This window comes from Centroberyx gerrardi, chromosome 18 (genome assembly GCF_048128805.1).
Source record: "Centroberyx gerrardi isolate f3 chromosome 18, fCenGer3.hap1.cur.20231027, whole genome shotgun sequence".
Classification (NCBI taxonomy): domain Eukaryota; kingdom Metazoa; phylum Chordata; class Actinopteri; order Beryciformes; family Berycidae; genus Centroberyx; species Centroberyx gerrardi.
This window is the reverse complement of record NC_136014.1, coordinates 13,529,247-13,544,149: the sequence shown is the minus strand read 5'-3', so window position 1 is coordinate 13,544,149 and position 14,903 is coordinate 13,529,247. Positions and strand designations below refer to the sequence as shown.

General features: G+C 41.5%; 1 protein-coding gene and 1 non-coding gene across 2 annotated transcripts; both read left to right on the top strand.

Moving 5' to 3' along the window:
- Window positions 1-2,618: 2,618 nt before the first annotated feature.
- sox7 (SRY-box transcription factor 7) lies at window positions 2,619-6,842 on the top strand. Its single transcript, XM_071901521.2, has 2 exons — window positions 2,619-3,106; window positions 4,351-6,842. The coding sequence occupies exons 1-2, from the start codon at window positions 2,875-2,877 to the stop codon at window positions 5,331-5,333; spliced, it is 1,215 nt and encodes a 404-aa protein (XP_071757622.1). The 5' UTR covers window positions 2,619-2,874; the 3' UTR covers window positions 5,334-6,842.
- Window positions 6,843-13,726: 6,884 nt separating this feature from the next.
- Window positions 13,727-13,809, top strand: trnal-cag (transfer RNA leucine (anticodon CAG)). Its single transcript has one exon. It is a non-coding gene; the product is annotated as a tRNA-Leu (tRNA).
- The last annotated feature ends 1,094 nt before the right edge of the window (window positions 13,810-14,903 follow it).

Below are 14,903 nucleotides of genomic sequence, written 5' to 3'. Positions count from 1 at the left end.
AGGTTTGTCCTTCTGGCAACAGTCATACATGGAGCGACAAAATGTAGCCACTACTAAAGCTAAATGAATTAAAGTGTCAGGGGCAGCTGTAAGTTTCTGTTATCAATTTAGATCATTTAACACATAAGGCATAGAAATTGTTAATTTGAATTCATGTAAGATTTTGAATGACATTTGCTAAACATTAAAATGATATGCTCTACATTTTGCTGGGCCATAAATGAGTCGATGAAACTTTGATGGGGGAATTGGGTCACTGCAAACAAATGAACAAATGCATTGTGTCAATGTGCATCATTGGCTCTCCACATTACATGACTCCTCTCGTGCCAAATTTCTATTGGATTTTCACATGAAGAAAATTTTACTTTAGTGAGAATGTTTTCCCTTTTTATCACTCAAACCCGTGTACAAATTTCTGAGCGTACAACCACCAGTATTCACTGACATTTGTGCCCATAATGATGTTACTCGCTTTTATTTTGAAAATCTTGTCTTAAAATCATACTGCTGACACATGAGTTACAGCAAGTATATTATCTGTCTATGACTGCATGAAAAATATTACAATAAGTAAATTTGCTTGTTTATAGTTACTGATATTGATGAAACTGTAGAAAAAAACTGCTGTCGCTGACGGTGGCAATTAATTCCTGAGCCAGATAAAGCACAATACAAGAATTACTGTTGATAAACTGATTTGGAGATGCTTTGCTTAAAAATCATGGCATGAAAGTGAAATATCACTTTACATTCTCCTTCATACAGCACAAAAGGTAAAACCCCTTCATGATTCTCCAGTAACCACATGTCTTATTGTAGGCTACTGAATGGCTGAACAACAGCAGGCTGATGCGGCTCCCACCCACACAGCGGTTAACAAATAGGGCTATTAGTCATTATAGAAACCCCCAACTCCTGAGTCGTAATGTGTTCAGTTCCAACATGCAACTATGGTGAGAAACTTTGTTGCCTCTACACACGTTCTGCCTCGCACATGGCATGGGCAGTCCGGTGTCTCGGACTTTCACACCCACACTCGCACATGCACTCTCATCCATTCATGTACCGCCGCAAACTCATGGACACGCACACATGCTGACTTTCACTGACACACCTACTACACATGCATGAACCCATGTCTGAACAGCAAGAGGAAGTGCGGGCCTATATATCACTGATGTGCCTGCTCTTTTGCACAATCTGGAGCTTCAGGTGCCGTATCCTGTTCCTGTGGGGGTTAAGTTTCACACAAAGCTGGAGCTGACGCTTCACTTTGATGGGTGGGGAGGCACTGCTTGCCCGTAGATGTGTAACACAACTTAAGATCCATGTTGCATCTGGACTAACACCGGAGGAAGTGTACTCATATCCCTTACAGTAAGTATATCCATTGGGCCGAAAGCAAAAGAGAAGGAAGTAGGGAATACTGTAGTAGTGAATATCAGAATTGAGTAGAAGGCCAATAAAGAGTTAAAATCACCTATCTGTAATCACTTTCTACCTCAATATCACAAAAGCAAAGACAGCTGACCTCTAATCAGTAGCTGTAATTGTGACAGCACTGTAGTAGTGTAAGGGAGTGTGTGTGTGTGTGTCAGCTCTTGTGTGTGAGAGTGTGAGCTACTCCATGGCCGCAGCCCAAGAGTATCCTGTCAACAGGAACTCCTGGATTTGATATGCACCCGCCTCTGGCCACAGAAGGAAACTGATTTGTGGCAGAGTGGTGTGCACTCACTGATTATCTCTCCTCTCACCCACAGATTTGTTCAGAGGTTCCAAAAATGCATCTGCACTTAAATGGTCTAAAAAAAAAAAAAAAGTGAGGGCCTTTTCCTTCTCTTGTAGTTTCTATCTGACTCCCACATAGGCTTTTGCTTTGTGATACTGAAAAGGAAAGTTTTGAGTAAGAATTTTGATTTAATGAGGTTCAATCAGCCCATCCCTTTTATGAAAATATAAAGTAATACTAACATGGAGATATAGGCAGTACAGTTGTGTTCTTATATTCAAAGAGCATGGCAGACTGAAACAGTCCGTGGGGTTTGGAAATACGTCACCGAGCCTGCTGTGATGCAGTCGAGCGCTACTGCAGAACAGGTTGGATACGTTTGAGAAGGAAAAGGTCTATCCTTATTAACTAGGAAACAATTTCAAAGTTGCCAAAGCTGTCTTCGTCATTACTGTAGCCTACAAGAACATTAATGGAAGTGTAAAAATAGCAAGGGGGTTTCTCCAGTGCTTGCAGTGATATGGCATATGGTTTCAGTTGGTCAAATTTTCATCTCATCAGTGGATTTAATTAGCCGTTATCCACAGGTCAATTGGTGTCCAAAAGCAATTAAACCATCAACTGCGCAGTGAATCATTTGAATGATTCTGAATTGTCCTATGAATTCAACAGAAATCAGGTTATGTTATATTGTTGAAAGTGTTGTTTTGTTGTGCGACGAGTTTAAGTAGTTTATAGTGTTGAAATGTTGCCCTCTCCCTCTTTCCTTTCACGGGGCTCAAGTTGCAATCAAGGAGGAGCTGAGAGTCCTCCGGGGCTTCTCCTGGAACCTGCTCCTCAAATATAAAGCGCTTCCCCCATCCACCAGGAAAGAGTGAATCATAACACAAGGAGGAGCCGCTGCCTGAGCATATCTGGGGTTTCTCTTAAAACCTGCGGTGACATCTGAGTGTAGCTTACAGCTCTAGCAATTCAGTCAGTGTGTACCAGACCGCTGGATTAAAAAAAAACAAAACCTGTTTAGAGTTTCTATATTTTTTCAGTCTTTTTATTATAGTAACTTAGAGAGAAAACACAATTTGTCATAGAGGAGAGAGAGAGAGAGAGCGCATCTTAAGTTTGAAGAGACAGAGAGCGCGCAGATGGCTGCCCTGATCAGCGCGTACTCGTCGTGGCCGGAGTCCTTCGAGTGTCCGGCAGGAGACGGGGACGTGCCCGACGGACATGGCCCGCACAGGACTCCCGTGGACAAGGCGTCGGAGCCGCGCATCAGACGGCCCATGAACGCGTTCATGGTCTGGGCCAAAGACGAGCGCAAACGCCTGGCTGTCCAAAATCCAGACCTGCACAATGCCGAGCTCAGCAAAATGTTGGGTGAGATGAAAGTTATTGAAAGTTTTATGATTATTAATACATACGAATAATTATTATTGTTATTATCAATGTTATTATTGTTAATGTTAATATTAATGTTGTTATTATTATTATTGTTATTACTATTATTATTGTTATTGTTATTATTATTATTATTAGCCTATTATCCAAACACTGCCAGCATTTATTCCCTTTCGGCCTCGGATAATTCCCCAAACTTTCCAAAGTCATATCCAACTCCAATAAGTTTACGAAATTAAAATTAAATTCATACTTTACAGGAATGTTAAAGAACAGACCAAAAACAACTTTTTTTCTCCTCAGTAGGCTGTAGTTTAGACCAAATAAATTAAGCACAGAACTTCACAATTAGGAATGATATGATGCGCGTCATGACAAACCCTCACGATGCTTTAAAAGAATAGTCTAAAGTTAATGTCGGCTGTATCTTCAAATTCGTTTAAAATGTAGGTTTGGAAAAGGAAGGTTTGGAAATGTATCACTGGGCCTCGAAATGACTTGGATTAGTGCTCAAATCTCCAAAACTGGCACTCCCGCAAATAATCTTTTTGCCAATTCGAGATTATAACAATGAATGCAAAATATGCTTATGTTATAAGTGCAATTGTCACTTCTCTTGATGTTAGAATGACCTATTGTATTGTATTCTAAATACATTTAAAAATAAAAAGGCTGTGCGTTGAGGTAGCCGTGAAAGCTTTAATAGGCTTCTGAGTCAATTCTTCTTTAATTGTCACGCACCTGACTGATAACCTTAAATTGAATTTAGTTAGGTAGTTTGTAAAAACAAAACAAAAAATGTATTAAATATGTATTTAATTATTTTTCATGTGTTGCCTCAGTGTTTTGTAGCCTACTTTTCGTTCCTTACTTAAATTGCACTGCACACCATTTTGGAAAACATGTTCAAACTCAAACGTTTTTCATATCAATTTGATATGTCTTAATCATCTAACAAACAATAGAAATAATACAACTTTTAAAATTATTGTGAACATTTTTATAGGTATTTTCCAGGTTACAGAAATTGTTGGAGTGGGAGAACAGATATTCAATCTCTTTAATGCTGTGTACTATTAACAGAAGGCTTATTAAGTCCGACAGACATGAAATAAAGAAAAGGTGTAAGTGTGAATTACAAACCAATCTGAAGAACCCCATTCAGGATTTAATTATGTTTAATTAATTCAAATGTAAAATTCTACTGTCTCCTCTTTTTGCAGGCAAGTCATGGAAGGCCCTGACTCCCCCTCAGAAGAGGCCCTATGTAGAGGAAGCGGAGAGACTTCGGGTGCAGCACATGCAGGACTACCCCAACTACAAGTACCGGCCTCGCCGGAAGAAGCAGCTGAAACGCATCTGCAAGCGCGTGGACCCTGGGTTCCTGCTGAGCGGGCTGGCTCCTGATCAGAACGCCCTGCCTGACCACCGAGTCCTCTGTCACCCCCTCGACAAGGACGAGGGCAGCCCTAACGGTGTCGGCGGAGGGTTTTCCAGCCCCAGTCCGGCTCTGCCCAGCGTCAGAACCTTTAGAGACCCCGCCGGCTCCAGCAGCAGCTTCGACACCTACCCCTACGGCCTGCCCACTCCCCCTGAGATGTCCCCCTTAGATGTCATGGACCACGAGCACGTTCCCTCTTATTACTCGACTTCTGCTGGTTCCTCCTGCTCTTCCTCAGCCTCCTGTCCAGATGAGCACCGCCAGAATCAGACACACATGGGCAGCCCGCCCCCTTACCACACTGACTACACCCAGACCCAACTCCACTGTGGGGGCACACACCTAGCTCACATCTCTCACATGTCCCAAACTGGCGGCAGTGGTGCGCTGATCCCTGGACCTCCGCTGTCCTACTATACCACCTCATCTTTCCCCCAGGTTCACCACGGGCTCCACCAGGGCCACCTGGGTCAGCTGTCCCCCCCACCAGAAACACAGGGTCACCTAGAGACTCTAGACCAGCTGAGCCAGGCTGAGCTTCTGGGTGAGGTGGACCGCAACGAGTTTGACCAGTACCTAAACTCCACCGGGAGCGGGTTCCACCCTGAGCAGGGCGGCAGCATGACTGTTACAGGACACATCCAGGTGGCGTCAGCCGCCTCTGCTTCTGTCACCGCGTGTCCCAGTAGCGCCACGGAAACCAGCCTCATCTCCGTGCTGGCGGACGCGACAGCGGCCTACTACAACAACTATGGCATCTCGTAAGCTGTTGCCCTTGGTTACAGCACCCATTACACTTGTGACTGATCAGAGACAGAATACAGGGTTTGAGATGGGTGAAGACGTACTGGGATGATGTTGCTCTTGACTGCTGATGAGGGAACAGCTTTCTTGTTCCCTTTTGTAACCTTTACAGTTAATGGGGAAATTTCATAACTGACCCCCGATTAGCATCTATGGGCAACTTCATCCCACTATAGTTAAAATCTGAACCAATTACAGAGCAATATGATTGTCTGGAGCCGAGGGAAGAACAAAGAAGAATTGGAGGAGTATAAAGAGAGGGAGATGGACACCTCAGGGATGCACACACAGAACACTATAGTATGTCACCTGCAATTGTCATGAAATTTCCAAACCAGAAGAACAATCGGATGGACTTGTTGTCCAGTTGTAAATGTCATTACTCATTGTTGCCATTGAGGCATGTACAGATGCTCCTTAGAAGCTAATTTAAGTCCTTTGATGTTTCGCATAAATGCTAACTGTAATGCTATTATCGACTTTCCATTCGAATGTTTGTATTATATGTTCTCGCTCTCATTAGTTGGGAGTCTTACCTCAGTAGTTTGTAATTGAATGAGGTTTAGTTGGGCATTTCTTATGCAATTCTCCCCAACAAAATGGTGTATAATGAAGAAAAAGGCGTTTATACTTCTTATCAAGTACTTAATAATATATAATCATAATCTTTACAATGGAAAATAATAATGATAACTATAACTGTATGCTGATTTAGGTTTGTGAAAGACAATTAATTTAAAATAAAGTTCCACTTTTATATTAACGCAATTGCCACTTGGATAATGCTCCCACACAGACAACGGCCGACAACATATTACAGACCTGAGACATAAGAATTAGCTCTTTATTCATTATTATGCCGTGTATGCAGCAGTGCAAATTGTTGTTAATTTACACACTTAACAGGCATTGTGCAGTAGCAGATGAAACACATTTCTACACATATACATATGGTAGCACCCTGAAGGTAATCAATGCAATCACTATCAGATTCATTAATAAAGTTAAAAAAAGAAAGGATGGCTCCTGGTTAATAGTTTTTGAAAGCTTACATTTTCAGCATCCAAAGGAAAAATGATGAGTATTTAATGGTCTGTGCTATTTGTTAAAATGTTCTGGCCATGTTCTTTGATTTAAGTGTGGCAACGTTAGGTATTCTTCTATTTCGGGCTCTTGCAGCCCTTTTTAGTGCTAGTGGCCCTTACTGACACCCACTCCCCTGCTTGTCTTTTCCACCCTCCATCATCCTTCTCTATCCGTCTCCTCTCGTTTTCATTTCATCCTGGTTTCGGAGGATTAGTGTAAAACAGGCACAGCCGTCGCCTCCCGCCTCCATCTCAACCGTCCTTTGTTTTCCCAGAGTCTTATTCTGGGTGCCATTCTTAGGCGCTCTGGACCCCCCCACCCCACCCCGTTCCACCCCACCCCCTCACCCCATGTTCTATCTTGCTGATGCAGACCTTTCGTAATCTGTGCGAAATAAATAAATAAATAAATCCTGGGGCCTCGTTGACTGTTTTACACGTTCCTCATTTTTCTCTTTCTTTTTTCCCTCTCCACTCCTCCCCTCTCACCCTCTCTGTTCTCTTGAATTTTTCTTTTTCGATAAAAGGAATTCAGGGGGCTTTTGACAAATCCTGGAGTCTGGCTGGTCTTCCTGCGTTTTTTGGGAACGGTTGAGTCGCGCTTCTTGTAAAGAGGATGTGGCGGAGGAGCGGTGTTTCCTGACTGATAAGGGAAAAGCCTCTCTCCGTCAGGATGTTTGGGCCTGGCTGGGCCCTGCATTAAAGAGCCAGAGTGAGGGAAGGGAACCCGCTGTTCATCTAGCGGGAGGAAACACTGCCTTGCTGATTAGCATCTTACTTACTCGTCGTAACTTACCCACCATTTTTCGGGGGAGGCTTTGTCGACCTGGCCTGATGTACCTTGACCACAAACACACAAGACACACCGCACACATGCACACAACACAGAACCAGAAACAGGTTTCTTACTCGGCCAGAACGAACTCAGAAAACAGCCCAAGTTAACAACACTTGTGGTGAACACATGTAACCAGATATGACCTTCCTCTTTCCCCATATCCAACCATGATCGTGTGTTTCTGATTCACAACAACACTTGCAGTGAATGTGATTAAATTGACTAGAATGACAACATTCATCATGTACCAGTGTTTGCGGCTGGGCAATGCTGCACTCATTTCTTCGGGGTTAGATCATTACCCTTTGTGCCTGTAGGGGTTCAGAACTCTGTGGAGGGTCTGTTTGAGTGCGACCATATTTTGGATGTGGGGGCCAGACGGGTGGTGAGCCCCAGGCATGGAGGGTGAGAAAGTGGTCCTTGGTGCAGCATCAGCCCAAGAATTGTCAGGGTCGGGTCGGGGTCCTACAGCAGACTCCCTTGGTAAAGACTCCCTGCAAATGTCTCAACAATCACATCCACCACCCCAGGGTAGGACATTGTAGCACGGGCAAGGACAAAGACTCAATCGTCAACAAAGCATCAACACTTAAAGACTCAGAGTGGTTCACGCTAGGTAAGTCAGGCATGAGCTGAGGTAATGGTTGGTGTTCTTGAGACGTGATGCGAAACAAAGCGGTTCTTGAATCATTTTTCCATATCAATCCCATGCTTTGATATTTTAATAGTATTTTTTTTCCAAACAACTCTGAGAACCAATGTGGTCACATCTGGGATACGCTTTGTTAGGCCAGAACAAATACAATACAAGGCAAGGAAAAAAATCTTGGCAACATGAACCTATTTCTGTATATTAAACATTTTTCAGTCAGTTTCATGAAAGCAATCAAGATCAATTAACTATCAAACAAGAGCAAAGATATCAGATGTTACATACATTCAAATTAATTTACACTTTTACACATTATCTTTGTCTTTTCATAGCATTCTTATGATGCATGTATTTCCCACTAATATGGCATATAGGGCATTGCTTTCTGACTGCATTCACCTTTTATTTGATCAGTCACCTGTTTTGTTTAAGTATCAAGATGCTTGTGCAGTGAGATAATAAACACCATTAGTATCTACATCCAAAGACACACTGACTAACCAGCAAGTACTGACCAGTTTCCATTTCCTGCGTATATTACCTAACACTTATCTTCCTTTACACACAAAATCCATTCTGTGAGATCACCAGCGGAGCGCTACACGAGCATTTGCTGAGATTTGTTGATCCCGCGACTTTTAAGTTCTCGGGAAGTGAGGGCAAAACACTCAACATGTCAGCCTCAATCTCTTCCTTTCTGAAAGTTGACTCGTCCTCATCATAACCTTTACTCAGAGCCTCTGCTGAAAACCAAAGACAGCAGTCGCTGCTGTTCCAGCATGAGATGCAATAAATCAACATGATAGGAAACTAAGGAAGAGAAAATAATGTGTCAACAAACAGTGGCATGACGTGCATTGCACACACTGCACGTTATTCACACAGGCACATGTAAGAATTGTGTAGTCTTCAACACCCCTTTTCACAAGGGGAAGTTTTCATAATGAAGTGTACATAATGTCTTATTTGACTAAATTAATCTCATATGCACTTGCAGGATGATAAGATTTACAATATTTGCGATTTTAAGGATATAGGCTGAACAAACAAAAGGGAGCCCCCTCTTGTTATTTCTCTCTGATTGCTGGCTGGCCCAGTTCCAGTCTCAGGTCAAGCCTGTGGAATGAGGCTGTCAGGTAGTCTGTTATGTTTCCTGTTTCCCCCTCTGCCGTCATGTCACATCCCTGGGCAAACAAACAACTTGGCGGTCCAACTCAACACCAACTGTCAAGCTAACAACGCAAGTATCAGTGTGTGTGGATGGGGCCAGAGCTTGCACAGCTGTGTAAAGTATTATCCGTCTGTTGGGACTGAGGTGAGCAGTGATCACTTTAAATATCGTGTCCTCCGGAGGTACGGAGGAGGCTGACTGTCTGGACGGGCCAGTCTTAATTGTGTGGAAGAGTGAGTGAGCGTCCAATCACGTCACAGTTTGGGGTTGGCAGTTTGTGTGGTAGATGACGTTCGTTGCTTATTAACTGTAGGTCATGAGGAAGTGGCTAATTTGCACTACGTGACTAAGGCAAATCAATGTCCAGTGTATGACTGAGACAGGTCTGCCCTTTAAAGCTACATGTTAAGGTATGTTTGAGTTAAACAGTTATTGATAATTATAGATTCTTGAGTAACAGAAATAGCCACATTGAGCACATTATATTGCTCACTTTAATATTTTGGATTATATTTCAGCTAGGAACCGTATACAGTAGTTTTAGAAATCACAAGTAATGATTTACAGTTGAATAGACCAAAGTGATGAGTCATAGTGATTCTTCTGAATAATGAGGAAAAGACTACACATATCTTTTCTGGTTATGCCCACTAAACATATAACATACAAATCCAAATCACACTAAATGCAGTGAACTTTACACCAAATTAAACTAGTCTGTGTGAGGGATAAAGACACACTTACATCAGTAAATACTAAATGTTGTCGGAGTGCATTTCCAGTTGGAGTGTGTTACAGCAGCATAATAACCTGTTTACAATTTGTACTTGGCCCCAAATCTGGCCAAAGGAGGAAAGAAAGAAAAAAAACCCACATCTCACAGCAAGGGATTATGGGTGCAGCTATTCTCCATCTCATTGTGGCTCAACAACAGGCACAGCGTGGGGTGGCAAGCAGGCGTGTACGTTGCCGGACGAAGAATGGACCAGACTCGACGAGGGACAGGTGCCATGTGGCAGAGGATGCGCAGGGACACAGATGGGGACCCCTGGAAAACTTGGGGGACCGTATGAGCAGCCAAGGGCCTCCCACCTGTACCTGTGCTGTGAATGCTGCAGCTGAACAGGATCCGGCACCTGTTCTAAGCAGATACAGGCAACCAGCAAAAGCACAGAGGGAGTCCAGCACATGGCTGCCAACCCAGGGAAGGAGAAGGCTAGATTTCCATTTACCCATAAGCGCGGCCTGATTACCAAATCAGCACTGGCAGTAAAGCTTGTGCTCTACTGCAGTACGTGCAAAAAAAGGATTGGGAAGCTTGCTTCTTTGGAAAAGTACATTTCAGTATTTAGTGTAGATTATTACATGTGAGAATTGTGTTTGTGAATCTTTAATGTAAAATCCCCATATCATATACAAGTAAAATATGAGTTGTCTAGGTGTAGCCTATGCATCAAAAGGTTTTAGACAAAATAAAAACAGAACGGAAAAGTAAAAGAGTACGAAACCAGTTCTAAGATACTTTTCAGCAGAGATTTATTATTTTTGAGACAAGTGATGTAAAATTGCAGTGCATGTCCTATTTTTAACAGCGTGGCCTGCATTGGTCTCTCTCTAATAGCATGGCTTGCACTGGTCTCTAAGTATGCTGCAGAGCTATCTGGCTTGTTTTTGACTGCTGCAGATTCTCCCTAGGGTGGTGTAACTCTTCACCTCAATGTGGAGGAGGATGTTCCTATTGTGCTTCCTAATTGCAATGTGGTTGTTCCATTTAAGAGATAGAACATCCTTATCTGTTCCCTGCGTGACCTTGTATTGTGGGAATAGCTTGAACAAGTACTACATATTTTGATTCATGTTTTAATTAAACCAATTTCACATTTTAATGCAGTACGTATATTTGCTGGAAAAAAAGCTGTAGGCCTACTAAGATGTATCAAAACAGAGAGATAGAGAGTAAATACTGTGGAACCATTTTGCTGCAGCAAATTTCAAAATCTTAAAATTGGTTTGCAAAGCTGGCCAAATTATACAGGTCAAATCAAACCAAACTATACATACTCTGGTGCTGTTTTCTTTTTGTCAATGCACACTTGTGAAAAAGCTTAGCTAATACCATTCCAAACATTCAAGGAGTTTGGAAACTCTGCTATTTTTTTACTGGATGAGGGCTTAATGGCTTTGATCTCGTCAGTCCCTATCTTTTCCATTTTAGCGAGTCTACATACTCCTAACATGGTTCTGGCCCCATCATCCTGCGCCAACAGAGTTTACTCAGTGTGCATCCTGAAAAGCAGACACACTAATGATTTTGATGAGTGATGTTATAAGTTGAGCTGTCTGAGAGAGTCCCTTTTAACAGCTACTGTGGAAGACAGACAAAGCAAGCCACCATGCTGCCTGATGACAGTTTGGGTTAGGGTTAGACAAGCTGAGAGCCATAAATATAACAAAGTTTTTAATGTTGTAACAAAAATCCTTCATCGAGTTCATGTGGAATTACCTTCCTGAGGAGCGCTGGCTGACTAAATCAGTACCATCTTTTAAATCACTTCTTACAACAATTTTTATTAAGTTGTATGTCATTACAGACAGTATGATTTTTTAACTAATTGTACTTGACCTCTCTTGTTTGTGTTTTGCTTATTATGTTTTTTGGTTTGCTTGTGTTGGTTGCTTTACTTTTACTATTAATTGTATCTGTTTTGCTTTACTCCCTTGTAAAGCACCTTGTATCTGTTTGAAAAGTGCTATACAAATAAAAAAAATATTGTTATTACATAACTGAAAAACAGCCTTTTCACACAGACCATTCAAATAACAAGGCGTTCTGATTTCTGGCAACAGGCGTCACCTCATACTGGATGGCATTATTGTTTAGCTCCCTATCTCCCAGTGGCCCATAAACTGGAAGTGTAAAATTCATGATGACTGATCAATGATGCAAGTTCCTACATAGGAGAAAAACAAACCTCCTTCACAAGTGCTCATTTCGAGATGAAGCACGTCAGCCATGACACACAGTATTTCCGCTGCCTTGATGTGCACTGTTTACACTCAGACTTTCTGGGTATGAATGCTCCTGAGTGACCTTGACAACGGGTCACTCTGGCATTATTTCTGAGCTCACTCCCACTCCACCAGCCTCACATTAGGGGTGTAATATTCGGGATGTTGTTGATGTCTGAGCTTGAAGGAATCCCTTCCTGCTGGATGCTCAGGCCCATTTCCTTAAAGACTTCACATCAAAAATGAGACACACGGAAATGACTCACACAGTTGTCCCCAGAGTTCGGACACTTCAACTAAAGTACCATGTTGACAGGTACAAAACAGGATATGAGCTATGTAGGTCTATGTTTATTACAGATGGTGGAATACTTCAGAGCTCTGATAGCTGAAAGCTCTGATAAGCAAATCAAACAGCTACAGACACGTATCCACATTGTGACCTACCAGCTGGCACCTGAAGACTGAACTCACAAACCGTCTTTATGTGTGGCTGAACTGCCATGCCTAAACCTACAAGTGTGGGCATTTCATCTTTCAAGCAGACTGTAGCCTACAGTATGGAATCAACCTTATTGCAATGACTAACATGCAATCATAGATAGATAGATAGAAGGCTTACAGTAACTGTAATTTCACTTTGAGGCTCCCTGGACACTTACACTGCTCCAATGCTCCCAGAATAGACTCTACACAGCAGTGCAGCTGATGTAAAATAGTAAACAGTAAAATAATCCACATTTTACCAAGGCATTTTCCAGAGTCACTATTCTGATAAACATTATGCTCACTTTTGGACTAGTTTGGGTAAATTTTCTTCTGCAAAATATCACATGGTTTGCACTTTCAAAGGGCAGTTTGCCCAAGGGGTTTGAAACTATAAGGCTCTTTAAAAAAAAAAAAAAACTCATTAATTTCAATAACCTTATAGGCTACCTTATGCCATTTGTAAACTGACCAGTTTCTGCTTAGTAGTGGGATAATAATTCTACACTTATACGGGCAAGAGTGCTTCATAGGCTTATATAAATATATAAATTAAATATTAACATTAAGAAGCTACCCCTTTAGATGACCTTACAACCACTATGTGTGCATTTTGGTGAATAAAGTTTGTGTGAATATCTTTTGTTTGATGCAATTATTCGCTAATTCTACCCAGGTGTTACAAAGAAAATTAGTTAACCAGCAACTGATTCAGAGAACAGAACATAGGGGAAGAGGAAGAGTGAGACGGAGAAAGAAAGAAAGAAAGAAAGAAAGAAAGATAGATAGATAGATAGATAGATAGATAGATAGATAGATAGATGAAGAGAGGGGGCGTCGTAGATAGACTGACTTTGACGATAGTTACTGTGGAGAATGGTCTGGCGAACCGAGGCTAACGTTACTCTCCAGTTAGCTTGCAAGCTAAGCTAAGCTAGGCTAAACTAAGCTAACAATCTTATTATAGTCAGGCCTATTAAGACCCGTCTACACGCTGTATTTCAGAGTTTTTAAATTGTGTAGTAATAGCGGAAAATAATCTATCAGAAAGGACAAGTGTCACGGGTGTGTCGGCTTCTATATATTGTCATGTGTGGTGGCTGCTGTACCACTGTCAGGATGGCCGAGCGGTCTAAGGCGCTGCGTTCAGGTCGCAGTCTCCTCTGGAGGCGTGGGTTCGAATCCCACTTCTGACAAAACACTTTTGTGATAAACGCAGTCAGGTCCGCTTATACAAAAATGTATGCGACCAGGTTGGTGTATAAACTACATTGTGAAAGTGATAGAGAGAAAGAGGGCAAAAAAGTAAATTTTAATATAGCACCATTCACTGCCATAGATCGTGTCTAGTGCCTGTTATAAATAGAAAAATGATCCACAGAGACTCCATAACTCAGAAGATTTACATGCAGGCTACTCAAGCACTACTGAGTTATTTCACACTACAGTGTAGGTTTACCTCTTGTGGGCTTCATTGAAGTGTGCTGGAGCTTGTTGTCCTGCAGTAATTCTGTTCAATTTATAATTTCAGGATAATGTGGCATGTCAGGCGTTTGAAAGATGTCAAGGAGTGTTACAGTTACTTAAGGTAAGATTTAATTAAGTCTCAGATACTTTATTTATTTTCTTATTCTTAATAGGGAATAATTTAAATAAATAAATAAATAAATATAATAAATATTGGTGGAATAAATATTCCACCAATGTCAATAGGAACTTTTAGTTTAGGCACATTTAAATAGATACTATGTTTCATTACAGCACATGAGACTAGCTCAGCTTGATGCTTGAATGACAACAAAAGGGCAAACTATAAAGCGGAATATGGCTCACTTGGAGAGTTCACATATGTGATTTTTATGGCAGAAATAGTTGTCAGCATGTTTCTCTCTCCCAGAGCTCAAAACCAGAAAACCAAGAATCTATACTGCGACGCAATCAAGATGTACAGCCTTCAGCTGCTCTAGTGATAAATATTTGGACACTGACTTTGTGGAATGATAGAATTAAGCAACAAGCCTTTACAGTGATTGTAGAAGAGCTAAGAAGCAATGTTAGACACAACGCAAGGCGGTAAATGGTGGTAACACACCAGTATAATAAAAAAAAAAAAAATTGTTCAATAAATCTTTTATTTTTAATCAATGGCACTTAAATAATAATGATTAGATGTTCCTCCACCAAGCAATATAGTTCTAGTACTGGTTATGAATAATGATTTCCGGTTATTGCAGCCAATCAGAGCTGAAGACCAGAACTATCAATTTGGTAATGAGGTTTTGCATCCAAA